Source organism: Oryza sativa, chromosome 5, assembly GCF_034140825.1.
Source record: "Oryza sativa Japonica Group chromosome 5, ASM3414082v1".
NCBI lineage: Eukaryota > Viridiplantae > Streptophyta > Magnoliopsida > Poales > Poaceae > Oryza > Oryza sativa.
In genome coordinates, this window is record NC_089039.1 from 7,769,270 (window position 1) to 7,792,332 (window position 23,063).

A 23,063-nucleotide genomic window follows, 5' to 3' on the forward strand; every position below is an offset into this window, starting at 1 on the left:
CTTTTCGTCGTTCGTTTTCGATCTGTAGCGTTCTGTGTCGAGAGAAACGCTTTTGCTTTTATGCTGATCGGTCGTAACGTCGTTCGGCTATTTATTTTCCGAGACAAGCTGTTGCGGTTTCAACGTTCGGCGAGCAATGCTTCGGCCGATTCGTTTCGCCCCCCTGGTCTTTTTCGCTGATCAGGCGTTTGTCTTGGGGTTTTTCCACAAATTATCAATCACACGAAAAGAAATAAAAAGAAGGCGGAGGACACAAAGATTTTATACTGGTTCGGGCCTCCATGGTGGATAATAGCCCTACATCCAGTTTTTTTTTCTTTTTCTCTTCTCTTTTTTCCTTTTTTTTTCTTGCCGAAAGGCTTATATAGTGCCGAAAGGCTTACATGACAGTATGTACATTTTTACAAGTTGGCGATTTGGGTGCCACCCATTCTAGACATAAAAGCGCTTGAGGGAGGCGGCGTTCCAGGAATGGTCGAACTCCTCGCCTTCGAGTGTCGCTAGGCGAAAAGATCCCGTCCTGGACTTGTGTTTGATAATGTATGGTCCTTCCCACTTTGATTCAAGCTTGCCAACCGCTAATGGGTTCGCCTTTTTCCTTAGGACAAGATGACCAGGCATCAGCTCCGTGGGTCGGACTTTTTTGTTGTAAGTTGCCGAAGTGCTTGTGGCGTACTTGTGCATGTGCTCGAGCGCTTCGACCCTTACAGCTTCCAAGAGTTCGAGCGATACCTCGCGCCCCTCTTCGCCCCCGGAGAACATAACCCTTGGTGAGTTAGCCCCTAGCTCCGCTGGGATCATTGCATCATCGCCATAAAGAAGCATAAATGGGCTAAACTTGGTTGGTCTTATGGGGGTCGTCCGAAGGGCCCAAAGAACCGATAACAATTCTTCTGGCCATTTGCCTTTCGCCGCCCCCTCAAGTCTTTTCTTTAGTGCTTCTAAGATCTTGCCATTTGTACGTTCGGCCGCCCCATTTGACTGTGGGTGCGCGACCGACGCGAACCTGATTTCTAGGTTAAGCGCTTCGCACATTTCTCTGAACTTATCAGAGTCAAACTGCTTGCCGTTGTCAGTAATGAACTCTTTTGGCACCCCGAAATGGCAAATAATATTTTTCCATACAAACTTCTGTACTGCTGCCGAAGTGATTGCCCCAAGGGGTTCGGCTTCGATCCATCGAGAGAAATATTCCACAGCTACAATTACGAATTTATACCCGTTTCGCGCCACCGGGAATGGCCCAATAATGTCCAGTCCCCATCTGGCGAAGGGCCATATTGGTGCAATGGGCTGCAGATCATACTGGGGCGCGGCTTGGCTTCGGCCATGACGCTGGCAACTTTCGCACTTCTTGATTTGCTCAACACAGACTTTCATCACAGTGGGCCAATAAAGTCCTTGTCTAAATACTTTGGAGGCCATTGTTCTTGCAGCCTGGTGCGCGCCACATAGCCCTTGGTGTATTTCCTTTGCCATTTCTTCGCCTTCGGCAAAAGAGATGCAACAAACTAAGGGTTGAAGTACCCCGGAGCGGTAAAGCTGACCCGAGACCATCTTATACTTCGTGGCTCTGAGTTGCAAACGCTTCGCTTCTGCTTCGTCTACCGGAAGCCAGCCAGTTTCAAGGTGTTTCACAAATGGGGTTCGCCAGTCATATGAGTCTTCGCCCAGTTTCTCTTGGTCGATTGTCATGACTTCCGAGCTGTCCATGGGCACACTTGGAGCATGTAGGACTTCGAAAAAGATGCCAAGCGAATGCGGGCCACCACAAGCAGCGGATTTCACCAAGGCGTCTGCTTCATCGTTTTGGTCTCTAGGCAAGTGTTCGACCGTTATGCCGGTGAAGCATTTTTCCATGGACCGAACAGCCTCCAGATACCTCTTCATTCCCTTTTCTTTTGCCTCGAAGGATTTGTCAACATGGCCTGCTACCAACTTGGAGTCAGTTCGAATTAGCAGGCGCCGGACTCCCAGTGCTTTCGCCTTTCTTAGGCCCAGGAGAACGGCTTCATATTCTGCTGCATTGTTGGTTGTGTTGAACTGTAATCTCGCTGCGTACCGAATCGGCACACCATTCGGCAAAAAGAGGACTGCCGCAACGCCTGCCCCCTTGTGCGACCACGAACCGTCAGAGCACATCACCCAGAACTGGTCATCGGGCTCGGGCTCGGGGGCAAGTACTGGTGTCCATTCAGCTACGAAGTCAGCTAGCACTTGAGACTTGATAGCAGAGCGTGCAACAAAATGCAAGTCGAACGGGGATAGCTCTGCCGCCCACTTGCTGAGCCGGCCAGTGACTTCCTTGCCTCGGAGTATTTCGCCCAAGGGGTACTGTGATGGGACTATGCTTTGTGGGCCTGGAAGTAGTGCTTAAGCTTGCGCGAAGCCATTACTAGAGCGTAAGCAAGCTTTTCCATTTCAATGTACCTTGTCTTCGCTCCTTGCAGTGCTTCGGAGACGAAGTAGACCGGTTTCTGTCCGGACTCTGTTTCTTGGACGAGTGCAGCACTGACTGCCACCGGTGAAGCTGCCAAGTATAACAGCAGTTCGCTTCCTGGGGGTGGGCTTATCAGAGCTGGCGGGCTTTGCAAGTATTGCTTTAGCTCGTCGAATGCTGCTTGGCACTCTGGTGTCCAATTAAACTTTCCCGCGCCCCGGAGGGTCTTGAAGAAGGGCAAACCTCTTTCGGCCGCCTTTGAGAGGAATCGACTGAGTGCTGCAATTCGGCCTGTAAGCTTTTGTACTTCATGTACGCTTGACGGAGGCTTCATTTGCTGGATGGCATCGATTTTCTCGGGATTCGCCTCGATGCCCCTTTCGGAAACAAGGAAACCCAACAACTTGCCTGCGCGGACGCCAAAAACGCACTTCACCGGATTCAGCTTTATGCCTGCCGCGCGCAAGCTGTCGAACGTCTCTTGCAGGTCGAACGCATGGTCGAAAGCCTTGCGGCTTTTTACGACGATGTTGTCGACGTAAGCTTGTACGTTTCGCCCAAGCTGCTTGCCAAGGACCTTGTACACCAGCCTGGCGAAGGTTCCTCCTGCGTTCCTTAAGCCGAAAGGCATCCTGAGGTGACAAAATGTGCCGAATGGAGTGATGAAGGATGTTTTGGGGATGTCGAGCGGGTTCATGTGGATCTGGTGGTAACCGGAATATGCATCCAGGAAACTCATGAGCTCGTGTCCAGCTGTTGAATCCACGAGCTGGTCGATTCGCGGCAAGGGGAAATCGTCTTTCGGACATGCCTTGTTCAGGTCTGTGAAATCGACACACATGCGCCATTTGCCATTTGACTTCCGCACCAGCACTGGATTCGCCAACCACTCCGGATGGTCAATCTCTTGAATAACCCCCGCCCAGAGTAATTTTTGTACTTCGGTCTTCGCCGCTTCTTGGTGATCGGCAAACATCTTGCGCAACTTTTTCTTTCTTGGCTTAATATTTGGCTTGACTGCTAAGTGATGCATGATGAGATCCGCCGGGACGCCCCCCACCTCGTTAGGGCTCCAGGCGAAGATATCGATGTTCTTTTTGAGCACCTCTAGCATGCTCTCAACTTCTTCTTCGCCTATGTGGCCCCCCCAGTGATACGAGCTTTGTGGGGTCGGCATCGTCAATCTGCACTTTTGTTATCTTGCCGTGAGGGGTGGGCTTCGGCGTGTGCTTGGGCCGCTCATGCGGTTCGGTCTCAACATTGTGCACTGCTCTGTTGATTATGGCTAGATCGCGTTTTGAAGCGGCCGAAGGCTGAAGCCCCTTGACTACTATCACCCCTGTTGGGCCAGGCATCTTGAGCTTGAGATAATTATGGTGGGAAATGGCTTCGAACTTGTTCAGGGTTGCACGGCCGAAGATGGCGTTGTAGTTGTATGGGATGTCGACGACGTCGAACAGTATTTGCTCTTCGCGCCTGTTTTCTCCTAAGCCGAAAGCTATCAGCAAAAGTGCTTGGCCAAGAACTTGCACTGCCTCTCCGCCGAACCCCCGGAGCGACGTTGGTGCCGGTGCAAGAGCTTGGGTTGGCAAGCCCATCTTAGCATATGCTTCGGCGAAGATCACGTCGGCCGAACTCCCCCTATCGACCAGGATTCGTCGGACTTCAAAACCGGCTATCTCAGCTGAGATTACCAGTGGATCTTGATGCGGGAATAGGACTCCTTCGTCGTCTTCTGGCCCAAAAGAGATCAGCTGGTTCACGTACTGTGGCGCCCCCTCACCCGCCGAAGTGATGTTGTGGACCATACGGATCTGCATCTTCCTCCGCCGTTTCGACAACAGGCTTGGCGGATCAGCTCTTGTAATCACTTGGATTACCCTTCGTTGTGTATCTTGGCGTTGTTCGGCTGGGGGTATTTGCTCCTGAACTGCTTCACGGGGTGCTTCGACAGTTGTTCCTTGCTGCGGCCTTGGGTCTTGCGCGTTGCCACGTTGCCTAATGTTTCGGCATTGCTCCGTGGTGTGCGAAGAGCATTCGTGAAAAGCGCAGTAGAGGTCTTTTCGGACCTTCTTGCGGGCTGGCTGCTGATGGTTGCTTGCTTGCTGGGCGTCGAACTCCTTGCGTAGGGCTTGCACTTCTTCGACAGCCATCACAGCCTTGCCCGCCCGATCTGTTCTGAACTTTCTCCAAGTCATGGGGGCTTGGCCTTGCCTTGGCGGCTGTCCCTGGATCGCCGGCTAAGACTGGCGAACAGAGAAGGGAGGTGGATCGGCAATTTGAACTTGTGCTTGAGCTTGAGCAGCGGCGACGGAGGCTTTATCGTACTCAGCTTGTATAGCTTGCCGTCGCTTAGAATCCTCCTCGCCCCTTGCGAACCCGTCAATGATGCGAAGTAGGTGCTCGAGCGTCTGCGGCTCCTTGTTGGCGATTTTTCTTGTTAGTTCGCCCTCAAGCAGACCGGCCGAAGCGGCGTTTATAACCGACGCCTCGGTTATGTCTTGAACTTGGCACCGGGCTTGCGAGAAGCGACGCATGTACTCCCTTATCGACTCTCCCGGCCTTTGGCGAATGCCAAGAAGGTGTTGCTGCGTCTTCGGCTCCTCATAGGTGCCTCAAAAGTTAAGGACAAAAACATCGCGCAATTGCTCCCATGAGTAAATGCTATTGGCTGGTAAATTGAAATACCAAGAACGGGCGATGCCGTCTAGAGCGAGATGTATTACCTTCGCCTTGGTATTTTCGTCACCATGAGCCGCTTCGATCGCTGACTCGTAGATGGAGAGGAACTCCTTCGGGTCAGTTTCGCCCGAATAATGTGGGACAGGTGGGAACTTGAACTGGGGCGGGATTGGACGAGTCTTGATTCCCCCACTCAGCGGCAGCCCCTTTTCGCCTCCCGCCCTGTTTACCGCACCTTGCTGCGGGTACGGTATGGCAAAGGGCGAAATCACGGCTTGTGCGTGGAGTTGGGCCGCGGCATTCGACTACCCGGCTCCAACTGGTGGTACTTGCTGGGCCACCATGGATGGGTCAAAGATTGGCTGCGACGACATCATGGCAGCTTGGATTGGTGCTTGGTTTGTTCCGAAGCCTAGGGTTGGAACTTGCTGCCGAACGGTTGTCACCTGAGCAGTGTTGCCGAAGTCGAACTACTGTCCTTTACTCCACGGCGAAGGTCCCGAGCTTGGCTGAATCGGTGGCAACCAATTAGGTGCACCTTGACTTGTATTCCCCACCGGGTGAGCCGATGGGGTTGTACTTGAAATGTAGTGGGGTTGGTTGAGTTGCTGAAGGAAAGCTTAGAGTTGCGCCTGCAGAGTCGAAGCCCCTTCCGTCACTGTTTGTGTCACTTGGCCAGGTGGTTGATGCTGCTCGGCGAAGTACACCGGCGGCTGTGCGGCTAGTGGTGGAGAGGGCTGGGTCACCACTTGCGGCCGGACTTGAGGTGGGGCATAGCCTGCCGAATACTGAAGGATTGGAGCCGACGTTGCCTTGGTCCGCCTTGTCGCCTCGTATGCTTGTTGTTGTTCTTACATTTGGCAAAGCATGTCTTGGAGCCGTGTCATGTTCTGCCGCATGGCTTCCATGTCGGCTTCGGCTTGCACTTCGGGGTCCAGGCTGATTTGGGCCTGTACAACGGCGAGCGCAATCGGCGCCGCCGGCTGTGATGGGGCGGCTTGAGGCACCACCAGTTGGTTTGTCGAAAGGTTCCCCGCCCTGGTCTGGAGTGCCCTTGCCGCCGCAGCCGCCTTCGCCACATCGGCCGTGTTCGGCACTTGCACTGAGGTTGCGGGGGCCGAAGACAGTTGTGATGGCGCGGGGGCCGAAGGCGGCTGTGATGGCGCTTGTCCTTCTCCATCTTCGGCCACGGACGCCGAAGGCTCTGCTCCTTCCTCGGCGGCCATGTCTGGTCCGTCGTCGCTCTCCTTCCGCCTGACGGCCTTCTCCTTCACGACCCTCTTCGGTGGCACTCGCTCTCAGTGGTTTCGCTCGGAGTCCCCATGGACGGCGCCAGCTGTTGTCGAAACGACAACTGCATACGTCGAAGGACGTGGTTACTCAACAGCGGTTGGGAAAATGAAGTGTACTAAATTTTGAATTTTCCTTGGGATCCCCCCATTACATGGCCCTAGGGGACTATTTATAGCCCCATTACAGGTCCTTACTACCAGGGTTTAGGTTATACAGGGGAATTTACATGATTACCCTTACAAAAGAGGCATTTACAGGGGTACATAATGTTATAGGTGCTCATGGGCCCCTGATGGGCCGTCTGGCGATCGCCGGCCTGATGGGCCGGAAAGGCTTCCTCGGCCCTCGCGGGGGCGAACTTATCAAGGCGAAGTCATCCTCCTTCGGCAGACAGTCTTCGCCTTGCACCCTTCGCCTGAGACGCCTCTGGCCTGGCGCTACTCTTCGCCTTGCGCCGCTCTTGCTCCATAGCCTTCGCCATAGGTTTCGGCAGGTTTGGTCGAAGAGCCTCATGCCATCCGCCAACAGACCGAATGCCCACCCCTAATGGTGGAGGATGAGCAAATGGTGGATTAAAGTACAGTTTAACAACGTTCTAAAATTATCTCAGCTCATGGGATAAGAAAGTAATGTTGGTTGGTTTTATCGGCTAATACCGGTTAGCTAGGGAAGGGGTAAAATCCTACCAGATTTCCTTTCCTAACAGGAAAGAAACGAAACAATAAACGAAGGGACAAGAGATAAACGTTACCGTGATTGGTGATAACAAATTTTGAGTCTTATCCGGATCGACCCCGAGTCTCACCAGTGCAAATAAAAAGAAATGAAGGCATTGAGGAGAGGTGACGACTAATTCTCTACGTGTAAATTCTGAAGCCCTAAAAAAGAGCCCGATTGATCTCAAACAGTGGAAAGGGTTTATAGTGCAAACCACTCCTGTGCAGGTGAATCAAGAAGGACAACAGAAGAATCAAAAGAAATTAGCAAAACTTCAATTCATCTGGTCAGTAATTATCTCAATTCCGTATTTAGAATTGATGATCATGTCTTAAGCTAAAAAATAGATCTTGAGTAAATAATTTCAACAAGTAAACGCCACCATTAATGATACCTCTATTTTCTAAAAAAAAAACCCATTAATGATACCTCTTGCTGCTCTGCCATCGCATTGGTCGCCTAATTACGGTTGCTTAATTTCATCCAAATCCGATCCATCGCTCTCGATCGATGCTGCCTGCTGAAGATCATAGCTTGGGATTTGGGAATTGAAGTTGGGGCCTACATATGGTCATATGCCCATCCACGTACAGTTGCAAACATGCTCCTCTGATTTCCTGCCGGGTCCGTGTCACGCGTCTACAGGACAAGCTTGTGTTGTGTGTGGAGTACACAAGGACGTACAAGATGCTGTTTATCATTGTACGGAACGGAGGTTTATGGCAGGTAAACGTCGCGTGAGTGACAGGACATGGAGCTAATTCCTGACGTTAACAGAGTTGATTACTATACTACTTCATTTTACTTTAACTGTTTTAAAATATAAGGCTCGTAAGTTTTTTAAGGTAGCTTTAACATAAAGTTTTGAATATTAATATATTTCTTTTACTATCAACGGCTATATAAATTTGGTATCATATGAAAAATACATTTAAATGAATGTAATAATGTCACATGGTGCAAAACATATAAATTATTTTTATAATACAGCAAATGCACATGTACACACAACACCACCCTCGCACACCCTCGTGAACCCATCTTTTAACACACGGTTAAAGAGACAGAAACCAACCATACATTCTTAATTTCACTAAATTTCTATTAAAACAGTGTATTCTTGATTTCATAAAATTCTTATAATCACCCGTGCTCCCTAATACATATAAATTATTAGTTCAATTATTAATTAAAGTTTGTAAATTTTGATTTTTTTTAATAAAAAAACATGTGGATGTCTTTTGCGGTGGGACTAGAGTAGTACAGTAGTGCTCCTTCGGCTCCTGAATGGTCATTTCTTTTTTTTGACTCTTGTGAATACTCTCTGCTGCATTAGCCTGCTGTATGATTATCTCCTCTGCAGTCTGCAGTGTGCACCAATGGCGAGCTGGTCAGTCATTTACAACATTGGCTGGGTGTTTCCCTTCAAACTTCAAATTTTTCCGTTATTTAAAATTTTTTTGAAAAAATTTAAAAACATAAGTCACGAGTAAAGTACTATTCATGTTTTATCATATCATAACAAACAAAAAATATTAATTATAAAAAAATTTTAAATAAGACGGATGATTAAAATTGGACGTGAAAACTTATGGTTAGACTGAAATGGGACAGAGGGAGTACTAGCAGGAGACAGTGGCAACGATGTGTTTACCAATGGGGAAATTATGGTACCCCGCACTTTGTCGGTGTATTCTACTAGTAACTAATAGTAGAATAGTAAAATCAACAAAAATCAATGCAGGTCATGAGTTAAACCGTGAACCTGCAGAGGGCAGACTGGAACAAACCAGGTACAGATTGGATTACCCATGATGCTTATTTTACGTACTAATGCCTCCCTCTCAAAAATAAATTCATTTTCTATCGATCCAACGTATATCAATATAAAACCAAAATAACTAGAAAATCCCCACTTTATCAAATCCAAATTTAATTATGTTTCTTTATCTACCCTGATACATTTATCATATACTTTTACAAACTCTGATGTACTGATTGCTTGAAAAAAGATATTATTTTGAGATAAATGGGAGGGACCAAAGACTTATGTAGAGATGGAGGGAGGAGAAGAGAGCCCGTACCATTTTCACTGTATTTATGAAGGGCGCTAATTCAAAATGTAATATTTAGGATAAACAGTTTTGATATTTTAGTGTTGGATAGTACTCTCTCCGTTTTACAATGTAAGTCATTCTACCATTTCCCACATTCATATTAATGTTAATGAATCTACACATATATAATCTAGAAGAAACTCAACAGGAGCAGTATTAAACAGAACTGGACAGCATAGAAGATGCACACACATATATATTATTATTTATATACACTACTAAGTAGAAAAGAATGCCACAGACACGGTAATAAAAATGGCAGTAGATACATAAGAAATAATTTAATTACACTAGCTAGCAGTGGCACATCTGAAAAAACAACGTGAAATAAAAGGGAAAAAAAGCAAGCAGAAAGCTAGCTCATCACTTTATTCCAGAAACGGTACAGTGTAGTGACTCGCTCGCTCCTCCCTCTGGCGAAATAATGTCGTCAATGCCTCAATCGTGCAGCAGCAAGTGCTCGGTCTCCGGTGATCGCCGTCACTGGTCGGTCGCTGGCGGTATGTGCGGCGGCTTGTGCTTCTTCGGAGGTGCTTCAGGTTTTGGCTCAGGCTTAGGCTTAGGTTTCGGTTCAGGCTTTGGCTCTGGGTATGGTTTAGGCTCCGGTTTTGGTTCGGGCTTAGGCTCTGGTTTAGGTTCAGGCTTCGGCTCTGGTTTTGGCTCCGGCTGTGGCTTGGGCTCTGGCTTTGGTTCTGGGTGTGGTTTGGGTTCTGGTTTGGGATCCGGTTTAGGCTCTGGATATGGTTTGGGCTCTGGTTTTGGTTCAGGCTTTGGCTCAGGCTTCGGTTCAGGCTCTGGTTTTGGCTCTGGTTTTGGTTCAGGTTTTGGCTCTGGCTTTGGTTCTGGCTTGGGCTCAGGCTTAGGCTCAGGCTTAGGGTGTGGCTTGGGCTCAGGCTTTGGCTTTGGCTCTGGCTTTGGCTCTGGTTTTGGTTCAGGTTTTGGCTCCGGCTTTGGTTCTGGCTTTGGCTCAGGCTTAGGCTCAGGCTTTGGTTCAGGCTTAGGCTTAGGCTCAGGGTATGGCTTGGGCTCAGGCTTTGGCTTTGGCTCTGGCTTTGGCTTTGGTTTTGGTTCAGGTTTTGGCTCCGGCTTTGGTTCTGGCTTTGGCTCAGGCTTAGGCTCAGGCTTTGGTTCAGGCTCAGGGTGTGGCTTGGGCTCAGGCTTAGGTTCAGGCTTAGGCTCAGGCTCTGGGTGTGGCTTAGGCTCAGGTTTCGGATCAGGCTTTGGTTCTGGGTGTGGTTTGGGCTCTGGCTTTGGTTTGGGCTCCGGTTTTGGTTCCGGCTTCGGTTCCGGTTTTGGCTCTGGCTTCGGCTCTGGGTACGGCTTTGGTTCTGGTTTTGGTTCTGGCTTAGGCTCAGGTTTAGGCTCCGGCTCAGGTTTTGGCTCTGGCTTCGGCTCCGGTTTTGGCTCTGGGTATGGTTTAGGTTCAGGCTTAGGCTCAGGTTTTGGTTCTGGCTTTGGTTCCGGTTTAGGCTCAGGCTCAGGTACTGGTTTTGGCTCCGGCTCTGGCTTGGGCTCAGGTTTTGGCGTGGGTTTAGGATGAGGCTTTGGCTTTGGCTTCGGCTCCGGCTCCGGCAGCTTCTCGTATGTCACACGACCCTGCTTGCTCATGAAGCGGGCGCCATGGCCGAGCCCCCGGCCAGCAGCCGCCGCTTCATCAATGAAGGCGCTCGCCACCGCCAACGCCCCAAGCAGGAGCATGGCGACGGCGAGGCAAGGAGAGCGCCTCGCCATGGCTGGCTAGCTAAGCTCCTCCTCTTCCCTTGTCTTCTTCTCCCTCTCTCACTTCTGCTGTTGTACGTGGTAGAACTGAACTGTGAGCTTCTGTGATCTTGTGCCAATGGATGGAAGGGTGGCTGGGGTTTTATAGCCCGGGAAAGCCAGGCATCTGTGGTCACGTGTCTCCATGGCCCCCAGCTTTTGTGGTCTCGAGCTGCTTGCCAGCTCTCACCCAGTATCCTGCCTGGCTGCTTCCCCTTTCCAAATCTGACTTTTTTTTTTTACCCTTCTTCACTTTTTACCAACTGCTAACCCTACTTTTTGCTAATTAATCAACACCTGTGCTGATTAATCAATCGATTATACTTTGCTATACTTCAATGTGTGACTGGGCAACTAGAGCTTTCTTGGAAGTTGGAAAAACATGAATATTTCAGACAACTTTTGTTAGAAACGGAAATACCAGTAGTAGAAGTAATTCGTACGAAAACCAAGAGTAAAATTCTTGAGCCATCATGGCAATGGCGATTGGCGGAGCCCGCAAGGCAAACAGTGTAAATAGATGCAGCAGAAGCTAAGCATTGCAATTTGCAAGAGCAGGAGATGAATGGCAGCAATGGCGACTGAACAGCAAGAAGGGGACAGCAGCCAGAAACACACATTAACGTGGGTGAAAGCGTCCCATATTCCCTTGAAAATTGCATCCAACTCAACACATTACTAGATTACCCGCGTTTCACGTTGCATTCGATCTCTCTGTCTCTGCTACAACGTCGCTCTCTCGCCGATCTCTCAATATACACGGGGTAGCTAGCTAGGAGCTAACCGGCTGCTGTGTTCAGACCGGCCACTGTGTTTAATTGCCGTGATGCTTCAACGAAGTTGACGAAACTGGCACGGGGTTGGAAGGATTTGAAAGCTAAATTTGTGGTAGATTTGTAAGACAGATGGGTAGATAGATAGATTATGATCGCTATCGATCTGCGAGGTCGAGTAAACTGAACTTAATTTGCTGATTTTTCAATTCTTTGACGCCCTCGGCTCTGCGACGACAGATAATTCAAGGTCCCGTACGTCAAGCTATTTTACTGGTTTCTAGTTTCTAGAAATATTACTGGTCCTGGTCTGTTGAAAACTTGAAGTACACGTACATATCAACATATGTACACGGTACACCTGTATTGCTGATGATTTTGTTGCTGTATGTGCCGACCTTCTGGAATACTACCTTCATTTATTGAATTAACCAACGGTCATACTTCCTCCGTTTCACAATTCCATATACATATTGATGTTAATGAATCTAGATATATATATATATCTATCTAGATTCATTAATATCAATATGAATGTGGGAAATGCTAGAATAATTTACATTGTGAAATGGAGGGAGTATATTATTGATAAGGGTAATATGGATTTTACCTTGAGAGCATGTACACGTAAGGGCGAACATCTACACAACGTCCAATGTACGAGTTTGGTCGTCATTAAAACTAGCAAGGTAACTAGCCTGTGTATTTACGCGGGTATGTATCGTAGTTTGTATTTGAAAGACTTGTAAGTACTATTTCTCCACAAATTTTCTTCATGCACACTGCTTAAATAAGTTTTTCAAACTATTAGTTTGCTCTAAACTATAATCGTCTTCATTACCTAGAAAGAAGGTAGACTTAGATTATTTAGAGAACATGTCAATTAAGTGTAAATTAAAAGTAAGATATTTTTTAATTAAATGTTTAGGTGCTCTCTTTTTTAACAATTTAAAAAACTATTATTTCTAATAAATGTGTTTTATTTGTACATGCAAGCCTGCCTTCTAATTGGTTCATATTGACGGTTACATATGAATTACTAAATATAGAGGATATATCCTAGACCTTGTTTTCCTATGATATGCATGATCTACGGTGTGTGTGCGTTTTCAAAAAAAAAAAGCTAGTCAGCATGAGTTCTGTAATTAAAATTTAGGAGTAACAAATATAACATTAAGCCCACTATATAATGCTACCTTAATGTAGCTTATATATGCAATAATGTGTGGAGAAACTCATAATTCCACGGTACAGGATAAGTGGAAGTCCGTATCATATCTAAGCATTATTTAAAAATGGTTATGGCAATTAAAAGCCAATGGTTGTTCCAATTTAAGTCAAAAGTAAGAATCATTTCTTACGAATTTAATAGATTTTTCTCCGAATGGCTCAAGCTAGTCCCTATTGCCAGATTGTAATTTATGTTTTATTTTATACAAATTTTAAGTTCAAAATATAGGCATTACGAAACTTAAATTGTTGGTTTATTTATGAATAGAGCAACAATTCGATTAAAAATCAGATGTGCAGCTTAAAATCATGGTCGTTTTAATGTTATTGATTGTTTCTCTTTTAGTTTGATAAGTACATAGAGGGGGAGAAGAATGGATGGTGGAGAGCCTAAGTCGAGAGGAGAGGAGAGGAGAGGAGAGGGGGTGGGCAGTGCTGTGTGTATTCGAGGGGAAGGGCAAGGTAGAGGGGAAATTGTTTTTCTCATTTTACTAAATGGTTTAAGTGAAAACCGATGATAATATGGTTTTTTTCACAAAATTTCAAAGACTTTTTATAATTTTTATGACGTGACATATGGCAACAAAAGATTTTTCTAAAAGTATACCTAATGGTTAGAAATAATTGATCTATCGATTTGATTAGAAACCAATAGTCACATGTTAATTTCCTCATAATTTCTGAGAGATTTTATAATTTTTTAGACGCAACACATGGTGACTTAGAGAGTTATAGAGGATGTAGATTGATTTAATATGATGTACTATTTATTGTCAATTTTTTTATAGTGATTCATTGCTGTTGTTATTTGGTCGCCACACAACGAATAGAACTTGATGTTCCAAAAACATATGTAAATTTTTATTCAATACAATTTGAGCAATATTCATCTTGAAATTTTTATTTAATTATAAAACAACAGTTCAAAACAAACTAAAAATTGAATATAACTTAAGAACTATTATCATTTAGCATTGCATTCATTGATTATTTTTATATTAACATGTTAGTTAAAAAGTAGGAGAGGAAGGGATATCCTGATGGGAGAGGCCACATGCGCATATAATGGAGGATGGGGAACATACAATAGTGGTATGGAACGAGTGAGGATGAGAGTTTGTTTTCTTTAAGAATACAATGGTTAGTAAGATCTAATGTTATAAAATAATACGTCCATCACATTAGGTGAAATTTGCTAAAATTCTATTACAATTATATATGTTTTGTGCTTTTGTACAAACTGATTGTGTTTTAGTTCCTATTAATTACTTTACTAACTGAAATTAGCATTAACAACTCTATTGATTGATTAAGATCTATCCTTTTTTTTTTACTTCTGTGTTCCTACAATATATTCAGTGTAGATATTAAAAATATGAGGACACAAAAGTATAAACGTAGTTTTCATGAAAAATCTGATAATATTATTGTGACTTATCATAATTTAAGAATGGGGAGAGCAATTTTTAAGAACAACAATCACAGTTTTGCTTATTTTAATGTTATATAGTTGTAGATATAATTTAATTATTATGAAGTTATGTACGATAGTAAATTCTACATTATTAGTTTTTTCATATGTTTTTTAATAGCATGAAAAATAAAAAAAACCCAAAAATGACATATTCCTTTTGACGGTTGAAATAGGGTAAATATGGGTCTTTAAATGTAAGTTTGTTTTCATAATTTTTTTAATGGCATGTAAAATAAAAGAGTAAATTGCACCCACAATGCAACAACTTGGCAGGTGGGTGCGATATAGTGCAAGAAATTGAGAATTGAACGTCTGAGTACAACAACTTGACAAGTGGGTGTGTTCTAATACAAGAATATAATAATTTATTATTTTGGTGTATCAACTTGGCTAAGCATATGCTAGGTGAGTTTTTTTTAATCATATGGATATTACCTTATAATATTGAATTTAATTTTTAAGAATTATACAGCACATAATAGTATAATTTACATCCAATTACCATTAAGAATTTTTTGTTGTCTTCACCTTCTCAAATATCAACCGAAATATAATAATTTTTATATCCAATTTAATTGGCTTTCAGTTATTAGTTATTAGGATAAAAATATAAATATACTTTTACAAATATGTGCTAGTATATTGTCAAAATTAGTACTTAAAAATTGAATTTATATAAAAAATACTCCGAATAATTAAGTTGCCGCATAACCTTTTAATTTATTGTATCAAAATCATACCTACCTTGCAAATTATTGCATTTATACGATCACTGATAAAGTTCTTATACTAAATTGCACCTACATGCCAAGTTGTTGCACTAGAACACTCATTTCTCAAGTTATTGCATCAAATTGTACCCACATGTCAAGTTGATGCATCGTGAATGCAATTTACTCAAAATAAAAACTATAAACCAAAGTGACATATTTATTTAAAAGTTAAAATATAGTAAATATATATAGGTCTTTAAATGTAAATTTTGTCATAAATAATCTATCAAAATATGAGTTACCTTTATGATTTACATGTTATAGCTATTTAATTTTTTTATTAGAAATCATGTTTCCTAATTAATGTAGCATCAATATAGGGGAGAGAAACAGAAAGATGGGCGAGGTGTGTATGTCCATTACATATTCATCCACACACGGGTCGGCCGGGGTTGGGCCGTGGGGGTTAGGAGGTGGCTATTTATTTTTCTAATCAAACATAATTTAAATGGTTAAAAGTAATGGGTCCATCAAATTAAATGAAAGCTAATGGTTTAGATTATTTTTAAGAAGTTCTCTAATTTATTAGAGTGTCATGTGGCATATTGGAAACGTTTACGGGGGTGTCACGTGACGTCTTAGGAGGTTTTATAGGATGTTTGATGAATTTTTACTATATAATAGATAGATAGATTCATAGGTACAATGAAAATTGATTGTTTTTCCGGGGAGTGAAGATCTGCATATGAAAATTAATTTTTGCTGTGAGTGTGGACCTGTATGTGAAAATCGATTACAGTCGATCCACACGTGAAAATTGATTTTGGGACAATTTCCCTACAATTAACATATGTTAGTGCACCATAATATTATTATGCAATAGTAGATGTTAAAAACCAAAGTCAACTCTTGTCTCTCCTCCCCCTTTTAATTTGTCTCCCATTATCAAAATGTTACTAGCTAGCTGACAGCATTATGCATGGGCCATCATATTATTGATTGTTCCAAATACCCAGATGCGTACGTTTTTTTAATGGAAAAATCTATACTCCACGTACTAAATTATTTTGTACTAGCACTAGTACTAATGTGCTACGCCGTAACTACATCTACATTTAATTTCTATATGTAGCAGCAAACTCATGTAATTAGGTGTGTTTAGTTCGAAAAAGAAAATTTTTGAGTGCCACATCGAATGTTTGATCGAATAGGGGAAGTGGTTTTCGGATACGAATAAAAAAACTAATTTCATAACTCATCTGGAAACCGCGAGACAAATCTTTTGAGCATAATTAATCCATCATTAGTATATGTGGGTTACTGTAGCACTTATATATGGCTAACTATTGACTAATTAGGCTCAAAAGATTCGTCTCACGATTTCTCCCCTAACTGTGCAATTAGTTTTTTTATAATTTTATATTTAATACTCTATACATGTGTTCAAAGATTCGATATGATATTTTTTGAAAAAAAAAATTTGAGAACTGAACCAGACCTTAACATCCCGTGGGTGTAAAATTCAGGCTGCTTGGATGCCAAGTCGATCGAGCAGCAGCGTAGGCTCCAAAACTGCGCATGAGTACTATTTTTTTTAACAAATATGTGCTCGGCAGAACATAATTTCGAGCGCATATCAGGAATTCCAAGGAGGAGAAAACTTCTACTATCTCCATCTTAAAATGTACTTCCTCCGTCTCAAAAAAAAAACTTAACATCATACTACGACGTGACACATATATCACATCCTAATATTATATTGTTTTTTTAGCACGGAGAAAGTTACTATCAGTATAGGATGTGATATTACATGGTGCTACGAATTGGTGCAGGGCAGCAGCAGAGGGTTGGATTGACGCACCGACGCGAGCGGCCGATATCATCTGTGCTGCACGGGGTCGTACACGCACTGAACGACACGACTACTAGTGGACCACCGGACTGCCTGCATGCCGCGCCGCGGGCTCCACTCCACCAGTAGTCCACTGAATGCCCACAGGACTAACAGCTAGCTAGACACTGCAGTACTTGTGAGCCAAGCCATGTGAAGTGATGATCGATGTGAACGGAGATGCCTATGCCGATGGGATCGACGTAAGTGTAGTATAGGGAGGTGAAAACGGGTCGGATTCGGTCGGATCCCATCTTTCTTATATCCTAACCCATATTTTATAATCGGAATCGGGTTGGACACGGATAGTGCCGAATAAGGATACAAACTCAGATAATGTCGAGCAAAAATACAGAATGAACACTATCGGTTACGAATATTTATTCGGATATCAAGTCGAAGACAACAATCTTATATATCACATAGACAATAACCATTTAACAATACCATATATCCATAATACAATTATATTAAGCTATTAGGATCTTAGAAAATAAATAGGGTACAATACATCGTAGTAGAACCAATACATAGTACTAAAAGTTACCTCACAAAAACATAATACGGGTAATATCTGTATAATTATCCGGGTAATACTCGGAACTTTTACTGGATAATCCGTATCCGTCGGATACTACGTTTCCGAACCCGATCTCGTATCCGCCAAAAAAGGCCCGTATTCGGACCCGATATCCGAAATTTCGATCCGAATTTATCCCGAAATAATGTGGCCGGGCGGGCGGGAGGGAAATACCCGTCCCGTTTTCACCCCTACGTAGTACGTGCACAGGCGCAACAGTCATCGGCACCGGGTCGACCTCAATGTTTAGGCCCTGTTTAGATCCCTAGCAAAATTTTACACCCTGTCACATCGAATGTTTGGACACATGCATGAAGTATTAAATATAAACGAAAAAAATAACTAATTACACAGATTGTGTGTAAATTGCGAGACGAATCTTTTAAGTCGATTTGATAATATGGTGCTACAGTAAACATTTGTTAATGACAGATTAATTAGGCTTAATAAATTCGTCTCGCGGTTTACAGGCGGAATCTCTAATTTGTTTTGTTATTAGACTACGTTTAATACTTCAAATGTGTGTTTTAATATATCCAATGTGACACGCCAAAACTTTACACCCCTGGATCTGGACACAGCCTTAGGGTTTAATTTGTTTGGAGATTTTTTTTCATAGATGTAGCTTCTTCCAAAATTAAAGTCATCCACAAACATTCTATTTTTCCGTTAAAATTTAAAAAGTTGTAGAACTTATAAAATGTATTAGAAAACCACAGCCTAAAAAGCCCAGGCCAGCTTCTTCATAGGGTGTGTTTAGTTCACACCAAAATTAAAAATTTGGTTGAAATTGGAACGATGTGACGGAAAAGTTGAAAGTTTGAGTGTGTGGGAAAGTTTTGATGTGATGAAAAAGTTAAAAATTTAAAGAAAAATTTTGAAACTAAACACGGTCATGATCGAAGAAGCTGGGTACCAACCAGGCAATAGACCTTAGCTACATGGGCACGGGACGAGGCGCGGATTGATGGAGAAGCTATAGCTAGCTAGCCCCCACACTACGTACCCCACAGCCACGCGCGACGGTCGGCCAGCCGATCGATCGCAACCTATCTGTCTATCTATCTCGCCAAAACGCGTGCGTGCACTAGTGCCCGCTCTGCAGCAATTGCCTCATGAACCCTCTCCAAGACTCGAACGATCCATCCATCGTTCTATCGCAGGCAGATGAGGGTGGATGTGTGTGCAGGCAGGCCGGGGCGGGTGGAGGGTCACCGCGACGTACGTATGGCGACCGCTTCCCCGCGGCCGCGCGCGCACGCACGGCGGCTGGCGTGTGCATGCACAAGAGTCCATCCGTAGGCCTACCAGCCGGGTACCTAACATGCATGCATGTAATCTAGTTACGTTCCGCGTATATAACATATTCTAATACTACTACGAATTATGACATTCGGATTATAGTATTATGGCTGTGTACGTTTAGTTCACGCTAAAATTGAAAGTTTGGTTGAAATTAGAACGATGCGACGGAAAAGTTAGAAGTTTGTGTGTGTAGAAAAGTTTCGATGTGATGGAAAAATTAAAAATTTGAAGAAAAACTTTAAAACTAAACACACAAACTTCTAATTTTTCCATCGTACCATTCCAATTTCAACCAAACTTCCAATTTTAACAACACACCCTCAGTACGTTTAGTACGTGCTACTCAGATAAGGCCAATGAGAGCCGCACATAGCGTGACATATGTGCGATATACATCCGCCAACCGGATACGTATAAAGTCTGAAGTTGATCGATGGAAATATGGAATCGACGTAGGGATAAGATAGAGGGGTACAGCTAGTGCTGCAGGCAGAAAATCACAACCAGAGAAAGGGAAGGGAAAGGGTTCATCCAAAATTTTGTATTTCATATGTTTAGTCATATTCAGTTATTCAGTTAGGTACTACTGTTTCATTTATTGTATTACGACTCTCTCGAGCTAGCCTAATATATATCTCGACGACGGTTCGCATTATATAAGAAATTAAAGACGATTGAAAAAAAAAAGGAATTGAGAGCTATGACAACTAGCCAAATCTTAAGTGAAAACAAAACACAGGAATCCATGTAGAGATAAGTAAGAGTACAAATGCAGTGAGAAAGTTACAATAAGAGAGAGATGGTTCAGCCAAAATTTTTGTCTCGAATTGCATATGTTTAGTCATATTCAATCACACAATGTTTTATTATATCACGACTCTCTCTAGATAGCCAAAATTGGTGGAGGATAGTTGTGATCGGTTATAAGAGATGAGAAAGTTGGAGAAATTAATAAGAGATGGCTGAGATAAGGGGTATATATATAGAAGTGGTTATATATTGGGACATAATTATAATTAATGCTAAATGTAGTTATATTATGAAAGGGAGGTGATAAGAAATTAATTAATGGCTCCTTTCAAACACAAGATTGCAAAAATTACAGAAATAGGAACAATAAAGGAATTAAGCATCATATATATATAGCTAGCCGAATCTCACATAAAAAAAACATGTATGAGAATTTGGTAAAGAGGATTTTGGTTGCTCCAGAGAAAAATGTAAAAGATGGGCTTTCATCAAATGTTTTGGGATCGATGGAAAACAAATCATGTAGTGATTTTGGAACACATTCCTACAATACAAATGACTTTACAGGGAATATTCTCATAGGACTTCAATCCTTCAAAATTCATGAAAAAAATTCTCAAGTGGTGTTTGATAAATTATATATATTATATGCTTACAACAGAGCATGTATATATGTAATTACTACTAGTTTGCCTTGCTTTCGTTTATTGTGCTCCAAATTATTTAATTTGTCATGCAATGCCTAGATTACAAGTGGCACACATTAATTTCCACCAAGTCTTGGGAAACATATCATGTAGATTATCGTCATTATATGTGTTGCTGATGTCGGTGTATGGGTGGTGGTTATTTTTTCTTTTTTGCCAGAATTTTTTTCCCTGTTCCCTATGTATTATGGATTTGAGGTTGAAATTGTACCCAACTTACCAAGTTGATATACTAGAAGGCTCATTTATCAAGTTCTTGCACCAGAACTATTAATTTTAAATAATAAGTAGTATTTAAATGTATGTTAAGTTGGTACATAGACCACATTATGATTTTTTTTTAAAAAAAAGAACATAGTACAAACATAGGCGTTCAAACGTGCATGCACCCATCCCTATAAACGCACGCATGCACACCCTACTCCTATGAGCACTTCTGAAAGACTGAGCCGATATATCTTGAGATTGACAAAGTCATCACGGATGTCTTGCTTTTCACAAGTATGTCGCGTACCAGCAAAAGAATAATTAGCCGTGTGCACATGTGGTGGGTTAGTTACACCGCAAGAAACCTAATCAGTTGTTTCTAAAAAGAAAGAAATATAATCAAATGAGTTACGCTCACTTCGCACATTATGTTACATTTGTACTCAAAAGTATAGGGAGTATATATTATCAATAGGTTAATTAAATTATGTACCAGAATCATTTAGTCTATTATTTTTTAAAAAAAACAAATCCTCCCTACATAGTGCCCAAAATTAAATGCCCGAAAATGAGATATACATACACATAGGCATCAAGCTATAAAAATGGCACGTTTTTCCTGCGAGGTGTTTCAGGGATTTATTAATATCATATTGGTGACAGTTTAGCAGACGGTACTGAATAATCTCCCCATTAATCCCCCGATGCCCCCACACGTCACTGGTCGGTTACTAGGTGTCGCCACAAGTAAATTAAAGCGCAAGATCGATCGAGCTCATCTCTTCAGACTAGATCCACAAATTAAAGGCGAGAAAGAGGGAAAAAAAAGATTAGAGATTGGATCGATGGATGGAGAGATGGCATCTGCCAGCCAGAGGCCATCGTTGTCGCTCGCTTTTTCACGCTGTGATGAGGACAATCCTGCAATACCTCCGGCTTTTTGGCTTGCAAACTTCGCACAAATCTTCCATGGCCTCCTTCCGCGGACACGGACAGCGACCTCCCATCCGCTGCCCTCTGCATGTGTACAATTCATTCGCGTTGCGTTTCTTGCCAATCTGGATCTCTCTCTTTCACCTGTATTCTCTCTCGATCTTGTTCTTGTTATACATGCGTTTGCGTGTGGCGACCGGCGAGTGATGATTCGATCGAGCTGCTTGTGAGCTACATTTTGTTCCTATATGCTGTTGTTGTTGCCATGTTACTCCAGTTTAATTGATTTAATTAATTGTGATTCTCTTTTGTGTATGGCTGCCGCTAATTATTCTGGCCCACATCTCAGGGTAGCTATAGGCCACGTAATGATGGAATTGAGGTGTAGCAGGATTAAGGAAAATCTTGAAAAGCAATATTTTACATAAGCTGTTACATTTGTGATAGGATTTTTTTTTTGGTTGGTAGCATATATTGCAAATTTATTTATTTATTTGTAGCAAGGTGATCATCTTAGATAGATGCAGGGCACTGGATTAATTGAATGTAGCCGTGTAGATTGTCTTTCTTTGAGATATGGTTCGCTATCAGCTGTTCACACATAGCTCATGCGTCAGTGTCAAATTAAGAGTAATCACTGTACTAGCATAAATGAAAAGAAAGAGCAACATTTTCTGTTACAATATAGTCAATTAATTCGTCCTACATGTACTCTTCCCGCCAATTGCGAGCAGCGGAGTAAAATGTTCTGTTGGCACCATATTCCCCTCTCATCCTCATTTCCTTCAAATTAAGTCGCTCTCGCGAAGTCATTTTACGTCAAAATTTTATATGAATTTTCAAATAATTAAATTAATTCATGTAAAAATTCTTCAAAACTCTTTTAGTTCAAAGGAGACCCCAATTGGTGTGGATTAACTCTAAAGTTAGCTGAGTTGAAGAGTCCAGCAGTTTAGCTTTTTGGGTTTTTCTTTGGTTCCGTCAATATTCTACCTGAAAGTATTCGCTCAAAAAAAATATTCTGCCAGAAATTGTTTACACACATATGGTGCACATTCATGATTTTTTTCATCCTAGATTTACTGTTAAACCCTGATAAGACTCTGAAATGTTCATATAGTTAATATGAAGATGAAGAGATCAACCTAGCTAGTACATACACATCTTTCTTTTGACTGTAAAGATTACAAGCATCGTCATATATTCTCTCGGGAAGTTATTCCACTATTGAATATATTGATCTGTTCTAAAATAAAAAGATTATTCCACCATTGTTCTATTAGCTGGATACTTCTCGGTACAAAGACTGGATGATTGATTTCTATTATCGAAAAAATTATTATCCTAGCCCACACAAGGGCTTCCAAATCGTAGGAAAACTGGCCCTGAATCCATGATGAGATATTCGGTACACGCAACTAAACCAAATCCTATATACTTATCTAGTTCATCCCCACTAAGTGTAGTTATCGCTATTTCTCTCTTCTCTCAAT

General features: G+C 42.6%; 1 protein-coding gene and 1 long non-coding RNA gene across 2 annotated transcripts; one reads left to right on the forward strand and one right to left on the reverse strand.

Moving 5' to 3' along the window:
• Window positions 1-5,902: 5,902 nt before the first annotated feature.
• On the forward strand, window positions 5,903-8,198 carry LOC136356758 (uncharacterized). Its single transcript, XR_010741699.1, has 3 exons — window positions 5,903-7,257; window positions 7,360-7,418; window positions 7,659-8,198. It is a non-coding gene; the product is annotated as an uncharacterized lncRNA (long non-coding RNA).
• A 1,229-nt stretch (window positions 8,199-9,427) lies between these two features.
• LOC4338151 (pollen-specific leucine-rich repeat extensin-like protein 1) lies at window positions 9,428-11,082 on the reverse strand. Its single transcript, XM_015784642.2, has one exon. It carries the CDS (start codon window positions 10,978-10,980, stop codon window positions 9,730-9,732), a length of 1,251 nt encoding a protein of 416 aa, XP_015640128.1. The 5' UTR covers window positions 10,981-11,082; the 3' UTR covers window positions 9,428-9,729.
• Window positions 11,083-23,063: the final 11,981 nt, after the last annotated feature.